This window comes from Pleuronectes platessa, chromosome 4 (genome assembly GCF_947347685.1).
Source record: "Pleuronectes platessa chromosome 4, fPlePla1.1, whole genome shotgun sequence".
Classification (NCBI taxonomy): Eukaryota; Metazoa; Chordata; class Actinopteri; order Pleuronectiformes; family Pleuronectidae; genus Pleuronectes; species Pleuronectes platessa.
The window spans coordinates 7,912,732-7,932,325 of NC_070629.1; the positions used below are offsets into that span (position 1 = coordinate 7,912,732).

At 41.3% G+C, this 19,594-nt stretch overlaps 1 protein-coding gene across 11 annotated transcripts; it reads right to left on the reverse strand.

The window, feature by feature from the left end:
- Nucleotides 1–121: 121 nt before the first annotated feature.
- On the reverse strand, nucleotides 122–18,620 carry add2 (adducin 2 (beta)). 11 transcript variants are annotated; one of them, XM_053420541.1, is made up of 16 exons: nucleotides 14,045–14,293; nucleotides 13,462–13,499; nucleotides 12,301–12,496; nucleotides 11,663–11,804; nucleotides 10,176–10,327; nucleotides 9,838–9,918; nucleotides 8,860–9,009; nucleotides 8,435–8,578; nucleotides 8,107–8,205; nucleotides 7,440–7,616; nucleotides 5,909–6,157; nucleotides 4,384–4,500; nucleotides 4,206–4,292; nucleotides 3,988–4,114; nucleotides 2,898–2,981; nucleotides 122–1,777 (listed from the first exon to the last, which is right to left on the reverse strand). In XM_053420541.1, exons 3-16 carry the CDS (start codon nucleotides 12,445–12,447, stop codon nucleotides 1,521–1,523), a joined length of 2,013 nt encoding a protein of 670 aa, XP_053276516.1. In that variant the 5' UTR covers nucleotides 12,448–12,496; nucleotides 13,462–13,499; nucleotides 14,045–14,293; the 3' UTR covers nucleotides 122–1,520. The 11 variants fall into 11 exon arrangements, with proteins under 11 accessions (XP_053276516.1, XP_053276512.1, XP_053276511.1 ...); XM_053420537.1 differs by having other exon boundaries at nucleotides 12,301–12,498; nucleotides 13,465–13,499; nucleotides 14,039–14,293; XM_053420536.1 differs by having other exon boundaries at nucleotides 14,039–14,293.
- Between the last annotated feature and the right edge of the window lie 974 nt (nucleotides 18,621–19,594).

The window sequence follows — 19,594 nt, forward strand, 5'->3', positions numbered from 1 at the left end:
CTTCCAGTGTACAGTATCACCGGCTCTGGGTCGGGTATGTTCAGATTACAGGCGGATAACGATCCATTATTATTATTTTATATGCCAAAACAACCTGCTCATGTTGCACACGTCCAGTTGATTTCAAATCAAACTTGATCTTTAATGACTGATACATGGTAACCTTGCAACACTCACCTATACATTCTAATATTAAATAAATGAAAACCAGGGGCAAACATCACACATCAGCATTTTGATAACAGCTACTTGTTGAGACAGAAAATAATTACTGATAAGAAGTATTTTGCACACATACGTTTAAAAGAAATCCAGGAAAGAAAGTGGAATGTTTAGTACCTTCAGTTTCTTCTATAACTGGCTTTCAAACTGCATTGACAAGCAACCGATTCTTTAAGCTTTATCCTTTTTTGGTAATAGTGGCATTTATAGCTGCTTGTGTTTTGTTGCGAGCCAGTATATTTTCCCCTGCGTTCTTTTGCCATGTTCAACCCTGCTGTAACAAAGCCTTTTACACAGACCAGCATTCAGAGGAGCACAATCAGTAGCTATCAGTATATTTCTACATGTAATGCACCTGTGCTCACATAGTATACCTGCAACATCTATCTGATATCTAGAACCAAAGTATGACTAGAAGATAATGAACAAATGCAACATACTAGCATGTCAATATACATGTGTCAAGTGCCTATACATGGATAAGGAGTGCATAATTCATAACTAAACTTCCACCGTGTCTTCCAAAGGTGTGTAGAAGAAAAGAAAAAAAATTATGAGCTGTAAGTGCACAGGACCACAGTCTGATCCCAGAGTGAAAAACAACAAACATGTCTGAATTCACATACAATGAAGTTAAGTCATGGTTTCGATAGCACAGCAGGTCAAAATAGGAGTAAAACACAGACTCTGTGTGTGTGTGTGCGTGTGTGTGTGTGTGCGTGTGTGCGTGTGTGCGTGTGTGCGTGTGTGCGTGTGTGTGTGTGTGTGTGTGTGTGTGTGTGTGTGAGGTGTACTTGTACGTTTATCCTTCTGAGGACCATTTTAAGTATAGACCTTATGTGAGTGAGGACATTTGGGCCAGTCCTCACTTTTTCAGGGTTAGAATTAGGTTAGGATTAGGGCTAGGCATTTAGTCATGATGTTTAAAGGTAAGGGAAAGAGGTAAGGGAACGTATCATGCTGATGAGTGTCCTCACTAAGGAGTAAAAAAATGTGTGTGTGTGTGTGTGTCAAGTAATAGTGTGTCAAAATGTTGCCTTGTATCCAACCTTGGTCAAATAGTCTTGTGAAAGTAATCATCAGTTCTTAACCTGTTTAAGATGAACAACCACATCGATCAAATTAGTAACAGTTTACAGAAAAGCATGTGAGGGTGAGTTTAGTACACTGTGTCTGTGACTGACATCTTAACTGGGGGAACAGATCTGATGTGGTTGACTCCATCTGCTACTCCTATGCCACACGCTAAGAAACATTTCACAGTAGTATTTCACCGAGGTCTGGCGTGTGTAAATGCCTCAGGTCTCTGCTTTCTCCTTCTGCTTCTTGCTCTTTTTCAGGAACGATGGTGGCTTGAACTTCTTTTTCTTCTTGGAAGGGGACCTGCAGGGAGAACCCTCAGGGGTGCCACCTTGTGGTTTGGCCGGTGGAGCAGCAGGGGTGGAGGAGGTGTCATTGGTCGAGAGGGCCTTCATGCCTTTCTCCAACTCTTCTGTCGTCTGCTTCTCCTCCTCGCCTCCGTTCTGTATAGCTGGAGAGTCGGTCTTCACCTCCTCTGCTCAAAGTATTGTAGAAAGAAATAAGACAAAAGGATTTTTCAGATTTCAGAGAGAAAGCTTCGAGAGGGGGGGAGCTGCGAAGCCACATCCTTGACATGCTGCGGCAGATGAACATGCTTGCATAAAGAGAATGGTTTCTCTGAGACAAGACACAAGCACCAGAAGTGTGCCCTAAGAATCAGTCTGGAGTAACACAGAAAAGGACAGACAGAGACAGAGGGAGAGAGAACAACCGATACAGTAGGTACACAGACAGATGGATTTAATAATAGAGTGCTGAGATGTGTAAAATGTAAATCAGACAGTTACAGCCACAAAAACTAACTCGTACCAGACATTTTGACTCACAGAGATGTAATTAAATTAACATTAGAAATGGCTGGATACCATTTCATGAGTCTGTGTTTAAATTCAGGGGCCCCATCCTTCGGAGGTTGCATTTTAGACCAATTGCATCACAGCAGCACGATTAGACTGTCCCATTACGAAGGATCCTTCAAATGTGTCCTTTGATTCATGAGAAATGACGGCTCCAACAAGTGGATCATTCACGATAAAGGTGGAGCTTGCATGTCTTCTTTCGGTTCGGCGATCAAGGTCTACATGGCCTTCGTGGGACCTCATCCTCCGAAGGATGCAACCTCCTAAATTGAGGCATAGCTCAGGTGTTGGTCTTCACCTGTGTTATTTTTATGTACATCATGAGAAAAATCTGTCACACAAACCAACTAATCCTGACACTTCATGATATTTTAGATGATATCTGACATATATGTCACTAGGTCCATCTGAGGCGAGTCACTGTTTTATTTTTACTTTGTTGCTTATTAAATAAAATGCTGCAAAATTGGAAAGACAAATAAAGTAGCCTATCTTTATCTACAAGGGGAATTTGAACAGTCTGTATGACTATACAAAGAAAAACAACATTTTGTTGCCAAGTTGTCTCCGAATTAACAGAGAAAACCGAACAGACAGTATTAACTGATGAAGAGGAGTAACAAGGTGGTCAGTGAGTGTGTAAAGCATGAAAGGCAGAAACTCAGGCTGCTGGTGAGATAGCCAGTAAGCGAGGCGAGCAAGGCAGACGGTTATCAGAGCTCTGCCGAGCCTCACCTGAGAGAGGAGGGGGGCTGGGCGGAGGGCCCTTTGTGGGGGAGGTAGCAGGGGAAGACTCCTTGTCATTTGCCACCTCATCCCCTACTTGCACAAATACACACACATACACAGTGAGGGACAGTGAAGGTTCAGCTGTGTACAAAGTTAAATTTGTTAGGCAAAAGAGAAGGGAAGACTTTTTATGCACAAGAGTCACAGGTGAAATAGAGGTTGCTTCAAGGAGCTCTGTGTGGGGCTTTTACTTCAAACAGTATTACAGATTCAACACATTAAGTCATTAGGATGAGCAAAAAACATTTAAGTTCCCTTGCACTGCCACACTAGACAAAATAGAAAGGGGTAAGAGATGGCACAAATTACTATTTATATTAATTTCAAATTCTAAATTAGCAGATAATTATAAGAAGTCTGAAAATTGTATTGAAATTAATATATTTGTATTCGTAAAGTTACACAAAGCCCCTTTAAGGTGGTTAGAAGACAGTACACTCTGCCTTACTGGTCAAAGTGAGGAAAGGCATATAAAAATGTTTGTCTATATAACCGAAAGTATGTGGACACTCCTGTGAGCCTTGAGATTGACAAAAGCAAGCTTAAAGCTTAATTTAAAATCATAGTTGGTAAGGGATGACTAACCGACGTGACGTCATTCTTATCAGTACTAAAGAGTTGTTAATTCCCACCATAGTTCCACAAAATTCACAGCCTGAACCGATCTGATCTGAAAACTAAAAGGTAATGAGTTCTCAGAGGCTTTCAACTGAAGTAAACTAAATATAAAGCTTTTTATTTTTCCTGTTTTAAACTGGGTAACACATTGAGCACCAGCCTATTCAAAACAGTTCTCATGAGGAAAAAGATGTTTAACTATCACGTATAATGAGTTTAAGACATGTGACTTTAAAGTTTAAACCAAATCTATTAACTATTCTGACACTATAGTAAGAATAACTGTAGTTCACAACATAGGAATAAACAGATACCTACAGTCTATACCAGGGTTATTATTGTACTGTTTATGCTGATTGATTAATACAGAGTGAGTTAGTCATTTCAGCAGGTGTAAGTCGAGTTGAATTGACTTTACCATCAGTCCCTCCGTCCTGTTTCCTCTGCACCTCCTTGCGGTACTCGTCCAGTACCTGGTCCGTCAGCTGGTTGAAGGGGTTGGGAGGTTCTGGCTCTGGTGGGACTTTGAGTGGGCTGACCGGAGACTAAAAGACAAGCAGCAACACAAAAGCTTTTAACTTTGCAGTTCAAGAGTGGGAAAAGAGACAAGGCAAGCAGGGAGAATTTGCAGTTTACCGGAGGACTGTCCTCTGTTATGACACTGGCAAGGACTTGAGACTGTGGCCCTGCTGTCTTCATGTCCTGACGGTTCTGCTGTCGGATCTAAGGGGGCAACATTTCATGCAACGTTGTGGATTTATATGACAGAATGGACAAAGCAGAGATAAGATCTGTGTGAGCAAGGGACAGTTACCTTGTTTCGTGTCTCTATCACCTCCTGAGGGTTGGTGAACAGAGGCACAAACAGGTTGGGGTTCTCTATTTTGATGGAGGTGCTGCCAGCTTGTGTCACCTCTTCTGCCTTCAACCACTGAGGGAGAGAAGACCAACGTTAAAACAAGATCTCAAAATCGACCTTAAATATTAATTAGCCCTTGAGTCTATGATTAAGTACATCAGATATGTAGAGGATCACGGCTGTTACAAGGGGGGAAAAACACTTCTGTGCTTAAAGTATGTTTATGTGAAGCAGATTTATCCTATGGATTATATTTGGCCACCAGATGGCATGCTCCTCTCTGCAGTGGTCTTCTCGACACAAGGGCTTTCCCCTGCATTGCAGAGATGAGGAGAGAGAGAGGATGGTGGGAGGGACAGAGGAGGAGAGACAACGGAGAGGGAGAGCTAAACTCCTCCCACTGGTGTAGGCCAATCAGACTCACATTGTCTTTCTCTCTGTAGGACTCGTCACTCTTTTGTCTAAGTTGCCCTGAAATAAAACAAATGCTCCTTCATTTTCACCGATCTCCATTTGAATAGGAGGTTTAGTTTCGATACAGATATACTCTCAATAGAATGCACTTCAAAAAATACCAAACTGGTCTTTCTCCTCTGAGTAGCAGTCATCAGACCTCAGCAAGCTTCCAACCCTTTCTTGCTTCTCTCCCTGCAGCTTGTATTCTTCTCATTCCTGGTTTTGACCCCACCCCCTCCAGCTTCTTCATCTTTTTGTTAATTATATCGACATAAAGTCCACGTATCCCTCACTATTTAGCTGCCCTCAGAGCTGCACTGAACTCCCCACATTATTCTGAATTTATCCTGAGTAGCTGTATGTGATCAAATCCAATGTTTGAGTTGTGTACATTTCCTGGCCAGCCCCCTAGTAAATTGCTGAGAATACAGCAGGAAAATGGTAAAGGGAATAAGTGGTGAGGTTTCCTAACTTGTAACAGACACAAAGCTGAAAAATAGAAGGATACAAATATCTCCGGATCAGAGGTATTACATATGTAGAAGGCATGTCAATTTGGAAAGAAAATGAGATTCGAGAGGTTTTGGTGATAAGGACCGATCAGTGTGCATGTGCTGCAAACAAAAACTGGATTTCCTATGCAGAAATGATACATCATGTCATGCCTACTGCTTGCTCTACCCAGGGGCCACCTCTCGCCTAAATGTTCCTGTTGTACACGCATCTGACTCAGATAATCTTCTGTTGCATTATGCATCCTGGTTGTTTTTGAATATTGACCATTTCAATTTTTTTAATAAATAAACTGAATTGATATGTGAAGGGCAACTTTCGGAAGTTCATGTCTCATAACGGTCTTAGAGTGGGAAACACTACACAACTCTAAGGTCAAGATGGCCACACTGAACAAAAGTCTACGCAATGTTGCGGATGCTGCAATGAACAATTACTTTTTGGACAATTATTAGACTAATACAGTGCTGTCTACATAATCCATCACAGTTAATGACTCCAGGGGCCTCACAGTGGTGCGCTGGTGTCCGGGACTAGCTTGCTCTTGGTTGACTTTTTGGTAGGTGTTGGGAGTGTTGAGCCATCGGGTCCTCTCCTGCTGCTGGCGCTGGGTAAAAGGGTTCTGCCTCAGAGCCGGGTGGACTCCATCGTCATCAAACTGGTGATAGGCTGTGGCGGTCGCAGGCACCTCCACATCCCTACGCATCCGTGATCGCTCAAGCAGGACGGGGAAACGGTACGCGTAGCCGGTACGGTAGCCCTGTGAAAACAGACAGGTGTTGAGACACAGTAGAAAACATCATCCATCTCTCTCTCTCTGATGGACAGAACATAGGCACTTTACTTGTTCACATTGGTGTGCTGTGCTGACATGCATATTCACAGCAAACTCTCAGCACAGCATCACATCAATTTATTCTATTTTTCCTCAACAAGCTGTGTATTGCACAATATATCTGCGGCATCTGCTACTGCTTAAGAAACAATATTTTTCTTATTGAGGTCAGCAGTGACTCAACAGCAAATTTATCTTTGATGCAGTCGTTCTGTGAAATGAAAGGGCAAACCACAGCCACATGTTTTACTATGTACTGTATTCAGAAGCTGGTGAATACTTCTGAATACAGTACATAGTAAAACATATGGCTGTGGTTTGCCCTTTCATTTCACAGAACGACTGCATCAAAGATAAATTTGCTGTTGAGTCACTGCTGATGCAATCTGAACATAATATGATGCCACTCCTTAACATAAGGCGCTTTCTATCCGCAACCACAAGAAGGCTTTTATGCTTTTATTGTGAAACAGCTACAGGAAATGACTGCAATCACAGTAGGATTGATGGTAGAGTGAGGGAAATGCCTTTTATAAGTATGTGCTGACCAATTTGATCAAAGTTCTGTATAACACACATGAGCTCAATGTATTTAAGTTGCTCTGAAATTAAATATACAGGAACTCATCATAAAGGAGTAATAATAATAACAACAATGAATAAATAAAAAGTTGTATTATGTTTCAAAAATATGAAGTATACAGTCAAAAAATTCTAAGTTCTGAATTTCTCACCTTCACTGGTATACACATTAAAAAAAAGAATCACAGCAAAAATCATCATCAATTTGAAAGGCTAAATGTCAGAAGTACACTGGATCAAAGCAGATATTGAAACTGAAGCTTGTGAAATATGTTATGCATTAGATTTTAAATGCATAGCTTTTGAATTTTAAAGTCAGATAGTTTGAAATGCAAAGACATTTACATAGTGCAATAAAAAACAAACAGAATTGCTGTAGCAGTGTGTGTGATCCTTTGTTAGTGGTTGAGAGACCGTGAGGGGACAGAAGTAATCTGAATCCAGCCATAACCTTACATACCATACAAATACAGGTTAATCATGACCGGATTCATGAAGCATATACAATCTTTGGAACATGTGACCAGAGGAACCTGTATAACCTCTCGTGTTTCTGTTGAAAATTATAAAATGAGTGACACCTTACTAATGAATAAAAAAGGATGTTTAGAAGAGGGTTTCCTACCAGGTTATCCAGAGTTCTCATCAGGGCCTCAAACTCATGCTCCCCAACGCGGCTCTTGTGCAGGGGCCCAAAGGTGGAGCCAGCCCAGCCCACAGTGCCGGCTGAGTTGGGTTTATGGATGGTCCGATCCAGCAAAATCAGGTTCTGTTCACCACCTGCACAACACAACGCTGACACCTGAAAAAAATAAAAAATAAAGATTTAGAACAAGTTGCATCTCTTCTCCTTGTTTTACTCAATGATGATAAGTGTACGGTCACATTTCTGCCCTTCTACAGGCCACTGTTGGTCCTGTATAGTTACTGCAGTGTCTGTTTGGCACACAACACCCCTGTAGTGTAAAATACTGCAGTGCAGAGCTGCTGGCTGTCTACAGTGAGAGGAAACCAAGAGAAGGACAACTGCCCAGGTGTCACACTGAAGCATTTACATTACTCATTCTCCTACTCACACATACACACACCTACAGGAATGCAGTGGCAGCAGTTTGTCTCCTGTTTGGTAGTTTGTTTGTGTGTGTGTGTGTGTGTGTGTGTGTGTGTGTGTGTGTGTGTGTGTGTGTGTGTGTGTGTGTGTGTGTGTGTGTATGTATGTGTGTGTGTGTGTGTGTGTGTGCGTATGTGTGTGTATGTGCGTGTGTGTGTGTGTGTGTGTGCATGCATTAGACCTGGATCTGGCAGGCAGCCTGGATGTGGTAGATGGTGTAGAAGGCCTCCTCCACTGACTCCCCAAGAGCCACTATGCCATGATTCCTTAGCACCAGAACCTGGGACACACAAAACATCACTGTTATTATGAGAATAAATGGTGAGCTTCATAGCTGGCCTCAATAATTAATCCAGTCTGAGGAAACATCACCTTATGTCTTGTGTCTAGACCTCTAACTTCTTTAAGCTTAAACATCCCTTGTGGGAGGCACAGGGGCAGTAACTGCTGAATGAGGTGGTGAAATACAAGTATCATATTACTGGTGCCGCTTCCTGTGCTCTGCTCACTTTACAGGTGGGTCCCAAACTCTTCTGGAGCTCCACTCTGTCCTGCTCCGCCTCCATGACCCCGTTGTAGTCATAGTAGGCCACGTCACCAACCAGCAGGGCCTCATGGGACAGTGGCAGGAGGCCACACTTCATAGATGAAACCTGAAAATAATTATTTGTCAGTTGTGGATGCAAAGATCATGAAACATAATCATATATAGTCTGATTGTTGAGGGTACAATCTATTTTACAAGCAAATCCATTCTGGTCAAATATGATCAGACTCAAGCAGAACAAGATGATACTAGAATCGTAAGAGCTTTTACACTGTAACAATGTTATGACTTTCTATGTTTACGTTATGAATGACCAGTGTGATATGGCTTCAGAGCTGTGAACTACTGGCAGCCTCTCTCTCTTGGTTTCAGCCCGGACTGACTCACCGCTGCTGTGGCCGGTGTGTGGATGTGAAGAAGACAGCGAACATCTGGCCGTGCAGAGTAGATGGCCTGGTGCAGGCTGAACTTCTCTGGGTCCACGCCCAGGTTGGTGCTGCCCTTCTCCACCACCTCGCCCAGGATATTCACCTTTACCTGTGAAAGCACACGACAATGTCACCAAAATCTCCATGTTTGATGTTTGGGAAACAAAGTCATTATACGTTCTATAACGTGAGAAATGTTAAAACTGCACAGACCCAGTTTTGTGTCATATTTCTTGGATTTCATTTGACTGGTTTCAAAGGAAAACTACTGGTTGATGAGCAAATTAATGGAACCAGTTTTTTGCAAAAAGATAAACTATGGATAGAACTTTACTAGAGAAAGTTTACCATATGCTCAAAGGCTTTTTATTAAAGAAACAATTTAAGTATATGAAATTAAATGATGAACTTCAGGTCAATGGTTCCCTCACTTGTCGTTCATTAGGAAAATTCTCTCCTAAACAATGCATGAAGGAAACCAGTTAAACTAAGAAAAAATACCTATTTTAATAATTCTTTACATTTAAACAGTTAAAAATGTGTGTATTGACGATTAGATTATTTGATACTCCGATACTCTGTCAAGTAAATTATCAAGAGAAATGGCAAATATTCTCTGTTGTGATGTTTTCCTAATGTTATCTCAGCAATATATTGTAAAGAATATATAGATTTAGACTCAATCAACTATTTAAATGAAACAAAAATGATAGATTACCAATAATGCAAGAAAACATCATATTAAAATATAATTAAATTTACTTAGCAATTTATATATCAAAGACAGAACATTACATCTAACTAGACAATTGCAGTATTTCTAATTAATAATATAATGAAACATGATTATACTATATGTGCATTGTATATATAACATTGAAGGGCTGAATTAAGTTCTCACATGTGTGTAACCTTAATCCTGACGATGGTCACTCACCAGACTGGATCCAGTCACCTCACTGTACGCTAAGCCGTCTGGAAGCACCAGGAAGTGTTCCTGTTCTTTACTGACACGGAGCTGCCGGGGAGGAAAACAACACAGGTAAAGACCGAAGATTGTGACACTGCAAAACATAATGCTACTGTGATATGTATGTAAAAAAAACGATTTCTATCATCTGCTCTCAGATAATAGACATATTCCTAAGCATTCTGGTGCTGCACTTGATTCTGTACCTACTCTTCATATGTTCTGAGTTACATCTTTCTGATCATCTACAAAATAAATAATCTGTTTAGTAAATATGTGTTGAGGAAAAACAACATAACACTAACAGTGAGACAGGTGTAGCTGATCTGGGCCCAGCCGTAGAGGTCGAACAGGCGATGGGTGCTGGCCAGCTTGCAGCGCATCAGTCTCTCCCCCTTCACCATGCTGCCGGGCTCCCACCCATGCAGGTCATTGATGGCTGTCACCATCATCATGTCTGTGTGGCGAGAGACGGATAGAAAACCAGACAGAGACAGAGAGAGAGTGGAGTGAGGATGATGGTCTGCAGACAACAATGGCAGGTAGGAGAGTGATTGATTGATTCTTTTGAATGTGCACATTTCAACATACATGAATAATGTAAATCTGTTCTGCCATTGTTTTGCTTGCTGCTCTGAGTTTACATGTTTTACAATCACTGTTGAGTTGATGTGTGCAGTGTTCAAGCCCAACTGATAGGGATTTTTGGGGGCATTAACATAAACACTGATACTGACATGTTTGTGAAAGCCTCATATCAGCCGATTTTTATTGGCCAACGGACAAAATAGTTTTTCAGTGCATGTATAAGTAAGTATTTATGAGTATCCATGACAAGGAATCTTTACCCCTAAAATAAGTCATCCATGCTCCGGATACCTCCCTGAAAAGACAAGGCAACTTACATATATACCATTATTATTAGTGGATGACATTAAGTGACATTATAAAATCCTGTGAACTCAGCAAACCTGTGTATATCTGAAACAACAATAGACCAACTGCAAAAATTTAAAAACAGATCTAATAGGTTAATTACTTATATTTAAATTTGCCCCTGTGCACTGCCTGCCCCAGGGGGATTCACGACTTCTCCTAGAAATGTTTCTAACCTTAGGTAAATACCACCAGATCCTGATAAATAAATGAAACGCAACAATTAGTTAAACCTCTGTCAGGCAAGAGTAAAACACCACTGACCAACCAAACAAAATCTGTGACTGTGAAGATGAAAGCTATTATATTATTGTCAGAAGATATAACATTCATATACCAAGACTAACAGCGGATAACCAAATTATGGACAATCCAGTGTTAACAATTTGAGGAAGAGACCAGAAGCATCTGCAATCACCAAACTCACAATAAATATGTCAATAAAACAATCCACAATAGCTGTGGAAAACAGCCACTGGACGAACATATACGAACGTATTTAGGCAAACAATCAGTGTTACAATACAACACTTATGAACCCGCTGGAAAAAATAATGGAAACCCAGGGATAATAATAGCATTTTTAAACTACTGAGAGTGTATGAATAGGAAACTCAATCTTTCTCACATCAATGTCTTGAGGGGAGTTATTGATTGGGGCTGTAGACTACGATGAAAACACATAATCAAAATGTAATTATTGCTTCTACTTTAAAAAAATAAATCTTTTTTGAAAATATTGATAGCAGAGTTGCTATAAGGGTAATGAAAACACCAGGCTTGACATGCTTGAAGAAAAGGGGACAAAATGAGTGTAAGTAGTCATAAATTGAGTTTAGTCACAGGTTTCACATACTGGAGGGGGAGACTGGCAGAGCAGCTGGAGAGCCATGTGAGGCCATGAAATCCGCGAGCTGTCTCAGTGCCCATAGGTTGGATGAGCTGCCACCCTTCTTCATCTGTTCCTGGATCAACACATCCAACTCCTCCCTGAACGACTACACCCACAAACACAAAGACGTTAATTTGTTAACATACAGGCATGTGTACATACATCAGATACCACAAATAATTCCAGTTTCATAATAACATTCAATCAAAGCTTCTCTACGTATATTGGAAAATATCATCTCATTTTCTACAACCAAAACTCACATCATTAGAACAATTTGAAAGATGCTATAATCATGAAAATTCACAGGGCTTTGAACACATGCACTGATTCATAAACACTCCTACACTACAGAGGTGAGGGTGAGTAAACATATTTAATGAGTCAGCCTCTCTCCATAGGGCCTTCACTTCATGGTCTCCACAGTTTCAGAATCAGGCATTCAGAATAGAGTCCAGCACTGACCGCAGCCCGGGCTTGTCAAGTAGAATTTGAGAACAGATTTACTCTGATGGGAGATAATTACATCTCGAGAGGAGGAGGGGGAGGAGACAGAGACAGAAAAAGTGTTAAAGAAATAGACAATAAATCAGTGATCGCACCGGACTCTGCAGGAGGCTGGAGACGCGTTTCTTATGCTGGGGTCCTGAGCCTGGTGTGGAATGCTGGGGCGACTGGAGACTCTCTGGGACCCCATCGCTGGGGCTGAGCTGCACCGGGGTGCCCTTGGGGGTGGGGGACTTACTCATCTTCTACTGTTATGCAGAGGGTGTGTTACAACCAGGTGTGGGCAGGGAGAACTGTGAAGAAGTGAGAACAATTATAAACTTAAAACAGCATTTAATTTGAGCAGTGTTAACAATCTGCAATTTCTGATAAACTACAGCTGACATTAAGGAAAGTAGCTCTTTTCACTTTCTTTCCAGGAGTTGGATAAGAAGATCAATACCACTCTCATATCTGTCCATTATATATGAAGCTACAGCCAGGAAGTGGTTTGCTTAGCTCAGCAGAAAGACTAGAAACAAGGAGAAAGATTGTGTCCAGAGGTAACAAAATCCCCCGAGCAGAACACTATATCCCTCCATTTGTCGTTTGTTTAACTTGTAAAAATGTACTTTCACATTTCCAGAGTCAGTAACTTCCTCCACTTGTTACCTGTATAATGATTGCTGTCCCTCCATTTTGGACAGAACTGCTGACTGTACCTTCATATGTGTCATACATTGATTTCATGTATAGTTTCAGGAAAATGGACATCATGACCACTCCCCAAACGTTAAACCAAATCATCTTGATCTCCACTTGGTGGGTGACTGCAGTACAGGTCATAAGCCCCTCCTCCTCCATATCAGTAGATTGGATATGGGTCAAACTAAACAGTCAAAATGCAAGTCAAATAAATATTTCTTAAACATGGTTTCCCTGTATGTGATTTTAGGTAGGTGAAGTGATGTATGTCAAATTGTTGGATGTTCCGGCATCAGACCAGCACAGATCATTGAACATCCACATTTTCCAAACCTGTGTTACCTAATCTGGTGTTTTTATTAAAGAAACAAGGCACGACTATAGGTATGCTTTCAAACCTCTACTTTTCATGACACGCTTCACAGCAGCATGGGACAACAGTGGCCCCACTTCACCAGATAACCCGTTTGGACAAGTATGGCAGGTGGGTGAACTAAAGCCAGCATTTGAATAAAAGTTTGGATTATTAATCATCCAAGTCACCCATATGAAATTCAATTCAATGTATACTTAACAAGATGCCGATGAGTCAATTTCAAACCCTGCGAGTCTAGAACAGAGTAAAATCATCTTGAGAAGAGTCTGGAAATCAACTCAAAGGGACATCACAACATTATAAGAGGCATAAATTACACATTCTGATTTATTAGAATAACATAACGGATGACAATAAAGGTGCTCAAGTTCAACAACAAAACAACAACGAAATCTACTAATGATGCTAAAGACAGAAAAGAATGGGTTTAAAATAGGATCACAAAAAACAAATCTATGACATTAAGTTTGAAGAATTTGTAAGTGCATGTGCAAGTGAGAGACGAGAAGTAAGAAGGAGAACATTTTCCTGGATGAGGGAGTCATCACCCCAGAGGAAGTTTAAAACTCAAAGAAGATCAGATTTTAAAGAACAATTTTCATTTCAATCAATATGCTCACTTGTGTAAAATTCAATCCCAAGCCAAGCCTTTTGTATCATGCAATAAAATGTTTCCTAATGGCTAGTACAAAAATAAACAGTTTATAAGACAGCACGTTATTACTCGATTCCCTTGCATTTTCAAATGGCAGCATTGAAATGATAAACCATACCCTCACAATAAGGATGCCGGATCCCTCAGGGCACTGGCCGATGGAAAGGCAAAGCTGCAGAGGATGCAGCATTAGCGATAAAAGCTCACATGCACACAGCAGCATCAGAACCACCAACAGGAAGTTAGCTGGTGATTCGACTCGGTAATTGGAGAACGAGTAAAGAGTTACCGTAAGGATCTTCGAAAGAGAGCAAGCCACTCCCCAAATGAAGCAGACACACACACACACACACACACACACACACACACACACACACACACACACACACACACACACACACACACACACACACACACACACACACACACACACACACACACACACACACACACACACACACGCACACGCACACAAACACACACACACACAAACACAAACACACACAAACGATGCTGCAGGGAGCAGATTAGGTTCCAAACACACCACACCCTCTCTTCTGTGCCACATCTGACTTACTGACTCAATAATTTACTTACTTGCATCACTGTTAACATATCGAGTTGTGGATCCCTGATCACATGCGTTCTAAATCCCATCCTCAAATCTCAGGTTGTGTTTCTTAAGATGCTCACAACAATGACACAGGATCCATAAGCAATTCATTAATTATTTTAAACGTCAGCCTTCCTGGACTCAGAAGCACTGAAACATTAAATCAGTTATCCAAACACATCAGTGATGCTCAAAGGATTAGATGAGCTCGGCAAACAAACACTCTCATACAGTATGAGCATTAAGTTGTTAGCAAGCCAAACAGCTCTCAGATAAAAACTGAGAGCTCTGTACAGCTAACTACTGAATCTGCATTACTTACTTTAAAATGGACGATGTTTCTTTGAATTGTTTGCATGTATAAAATGTATTCCTTTGTAATTATTCTTCAAATGCATTCAGAAGGATGTATTTAAACACTTATTTTAGGCAGCAGTGAGTCTCTTTCCCCCTCTCACAATGGAGGCTGGTTCACATTATATATATATATATATTTCTCTCTCTCTCTCTCTCTCTCTCTCTCTCTCTCTCTCTCTCTCTCTCTCTCTCTCTCTCTCTCTCTCTCTCTCTCTCTCTCTCTCTCTCTCTCTCTCTCTCTCTCTCTCTCTCTCTCTCTCTCTCTCTCTCTCTCTCTCTCTCTCTCTCTCTCTCTCTCTCTCTCTCTCTCTCTCTCTCTCTCTCTCGGGGTGGAGGGGGCTCAGCTGCTGGCAGGCAGCAGACAGAAAGCCTTTCTCTCCAGGGAGACTCCTAATGACTGAGGGGAGACATGGAGATCTGGCTGTTGGCCCTCCATCCCTGCTCCCTCTTAGCCTTGGTCACACTGGGATGGCTAACCATGCTCATTTTCTGACATTCTTACCACTGAATTACTTTGGAAATCCACAGTCAAATCTGAATTACTTTGATACTTTAATACTTTAAAAAGCTTCATATAAAGCCATCTGTAAACATGACTCATTCACCTGGACACATGAGGGAATGTAGCAAATGTATTACTGCCATATTTGAATCTTGAATGTTAAATATACATGTACATCAAGCTTCGCTGTGAACTAAGCCATCAACTTTCAAAACACCTTGTAAATGCACAGAACCCTTTCAGACAACTTGAGTTGTATGATTCAACTAAATGCATATAATTGCCACTTTGCTCATTATCTATACTTAATTATCCAAACTGACAAAATAAAGAGAGATTGGATAGCAATCACAGCTTCAGGTCTTCCAGGCAAAGTCTCAACATTTATACACCTGGATGTGAGCAGTTTGTTTGATTTTCCTGACAGAGCGCGGGCACTTTCAGACTGGAATGAATCTGACTGATCATCTTTCTCTCATAGTCTTTCAAATGTCTGGCAAACTTACCAGCCAGTCATTTGCCTGTTAGTCAAAGCGGCATTAGTCTTGCCACTTTACCATAAACGACTGATTAATAGACTTTGGAGTTTAGATTGATGAACAAAGAAAAAAGCAATTACGTCCATTTAAAATTAAACATACAACACAATTAGTTGTTGAGAAAGCAAGGTGGGTCAGATAGTTTCCTGAAGCCGCTGTTTGTATTGACTACTGTAAATATACCCACTTGCAGTGGTTTGAAGAGGACTGTGTCGGACATCTGGCAGCAGAGACGCAGACACACTTGTAATTACCTAAGAAACTCCGGATTTATTTTTCTTGGCTTCTCTTTCAGTAGGTTTAAGTCAAAACGGCCGTTCGGCGGATCCTGACCAGTTTTGAGACTAGTCTTTTTACCCAATCAGCACCTTTGCCCACAGTGCTTCAAAATAAGATTATGCAAACATTTGTCAGTATATACACACTTTTCCCGATCTTTAATTGTTTAGTTTGATTGTATGAGCTGAAGGTAGCATGCGTTTCATTTATTTAATCACTGTTACACATTGTGTTTCAGTTCATTTTATGGTAAAATATTCGTTAAACTTGAGTAGCTGTCAAATATAGTTAGCGTGAAGATAATTCAGTTCACAATGATCGGTTATTCCGCCATTATTAGTTCTGACTCAGTATAACTGAAACCCAACATCATTTATTGTAACACACAGCTCTTCAGCTAATATACTTGACAAGCAGTGACGAATGCCTGCAGCCAATATGATGTATTTTCTGTTTGTCCTTTTTCTAAGTGTCTGACGACTGCTGTGTAGCATGTGGCGAATTTCCAAAAGGATCTATCTATCTATCTATCTACCTGCCCAATACAACTCAACGCAACAAAAATACACACTAAACTTCATACTGAGTTAAAAGTATTATGGCCTCTTTATACCATAACATACAGTGCAACTTGGTTCTATTCAAGCCCAATATAAACTCACATCAACTGTAAACAAAGATTGATACAGTGCGCTGCGGAAATGCAACACACATATAATGAACATGCATTAATCCATGTTTAAATAAGTGTAATAAACTGCAGCAGGACGTTTTCGGGAAGCTCAGAAAACCACAGTGAATGAATGTAGAAAAATAAGATTTAGTGCTGAGTCACTTGCAGTTAGGGGATTAAGGGACAACTACAGTACAAGATTGGATTAGTATCCATAATGTAACAGAAAGTGCAAAAATTCAACTTTTAAATCCAGATTGAAATCTTTATTATAAATTACATAATTGGCTCTAACTATATATATTTTTTTTACACTTTCTATATTTCATTTGTAGTATTTAACTACTTCAACATATATTGTTTTAAGCTAAATGTATGTATATGGCTATCTTTTTTATTTATTTCACATAGTCCTGCCAATCGGTTATTCAGCTCTTTTTAATCTCATTTTGCTTGAAAATTGTTTGAAACTGTGCGATTTCTGCTTTTTATTGAATTTCTTCTAATATTGTCTCAGTTGTTGTTATTGTCCTATAGCACAGCACCTGGACTCTATCTATTTGTATAACATATATAAATGAAGTTGTCTTGCCTTCTATTAAAACAGACTTTACCATCAGTAACTTCTTCATTACTGGGGCAGCGATCATTCCAGGTTCTATGTCTGACATTGTGCTCTCCGAGATTAAAAATAAATAAATAAAAACTCTCCAAACGCCACTCCTGTGTCACGTGGGGGAAGAGGAGAAGCGCTCTATTTATCAGATCCAGTCATGAGAGCGGCACACAACGCAGCATTTACAGGCTCATATTTCAACATGAATGCACAACATCGTATTATGGGTTTGCTTTTGCAGCATCCTCCGTTCCCTCACCGGACAGAGGCCCGCACTGAGCATGGCTGCCTATCAACACTCACATAAGCTGCAGCATCAGCACCATGATCCGCTAATGGCCACCCGCAAAATGCAGAGGCCAGCGGGGACGGCGCTGCACGACGCGCATTCACAACCCTCACGTCTCCAAATCAATCTAAACGGCTCATAATATGATCACAAACTGACTGGAGTCCGCGTGCGAACACAAGCAGCCATCGGTGGCACGATAATGGGCGAGAGTAGTCCGTGTGCACGTAGGAAGCCCCGTGGAGCCACTGGCACAGCACAAGCCGCCGCTGAGGACACAAGCTGCACAGATGAGATCCCGCACGCATCAGGCCTCCATCTGCACAACACCGATACATGCTCAATGCTTTAGAGAGTAAATCCTGTGCACGAGCTAAACGTATCATCTTATTTTGACACGTACATGCATGTATTCGTGTGTGTGTGTGTGTGTGTGTGTGTGTGTGTGTCTGTGGGGCTACACCGTGAGACCGACAACAACACGCTAAACAGCAGTAAGCAAAGCATCGTGTCACTCTGGGCCATCGTCAGCAAAATGATCAGACACCGCTCATGCACGCGTCAGGGAGGACCCCACACAACGCCCAGACATCTAGCCGAGGCTACCTTGTTCGCCACGGCCGAACAGAGACGAGCAGACACGGTACTCACCTCAGAGCATCCTCGGGAGCGCGTCCTGTGTGGGGGTGCGGCACACCCACAGCCCGGAGCCGTCCTCAGCACCAGCAGATGTGGTTAATCACCAGCGTGACAGATTTGGGCTTCGGCTCCTTTGTCAGACTATTTCAGGGCCTCAGCTGATTCCAACTCAACGGAGCCTGATGCTGTTCATCATCACCTCTCTGCGGCTGGACCAGCCCACTGCCACGCCTGTCCCCAGTCTGACACCCCGAGGGTTCCCAATCACACAGCCACAGTGGGCACCAGTGTTAAAGATGGTGCTGTGTTTGTAACACCTCTGTGAAGCTGTGCTGGGTCCTCAAACGTTGATTAGTTGGGTATAGGCCCGACACGGAGAAAAACAATCTCAGGCGCCACCATCTGTTGTAATGAGAAAGAGCCGAGCACTGGAGCAGGGATGTGCACAGACATTTAGAAGGGTCGCTCTAACCTGACAAAAAGGGCACCCCTACCCCCGCAAGTGTAAGTCAACACATTACTGCAAATAGGATACAGATTCCTCTAAACTTGAGCACAGCACTGTCATATATCCCAGGGGTTTTCAAGTGGTTTTGTCCAAGGGACCACCATTCTGACTAGAAAGTAATCCGCGGCCCACTGATGTGCCTACGCGTGTGTGTGTCTGTGTGTCTGTGTGTGCACGCATGCAAGTGGATAGAAGGAAGTTTTAACATTTGGTTTTCCACGTTGGTTTTATTTAAAACCTCAAACAAATCTACAAAAATGTGTAAAATACAAAAAAACTGTTGATTTTCAGTGCTTAAGAATTGAAAACAAAGTTAAAATGCAGTTTGTAGTTGTACTGCATCTCAGAATCATATGTACCTCAATATATAACGTTCATGACTTAAATCTACAGACATGTAGCTGAAATGTTGAGAGAACGTTAAACTAACAGTGATCAATAACAATCAACATAAACTGGGGCTACAACTGAATAGGGAAGATGACAAAGTAATGCAGAATATGTCACAAATGATAATCATACAATATCACACAAACAATTGAGGATTACTTAAATTTAACCTCATGATCACCAGCAGCAAATCCCACCTATACTGCATGAGTAGTACTTCTGTGTGTGTGTGTCTAGAGCTCTCTTAAGAAATTGTTTCTCAACCAGCG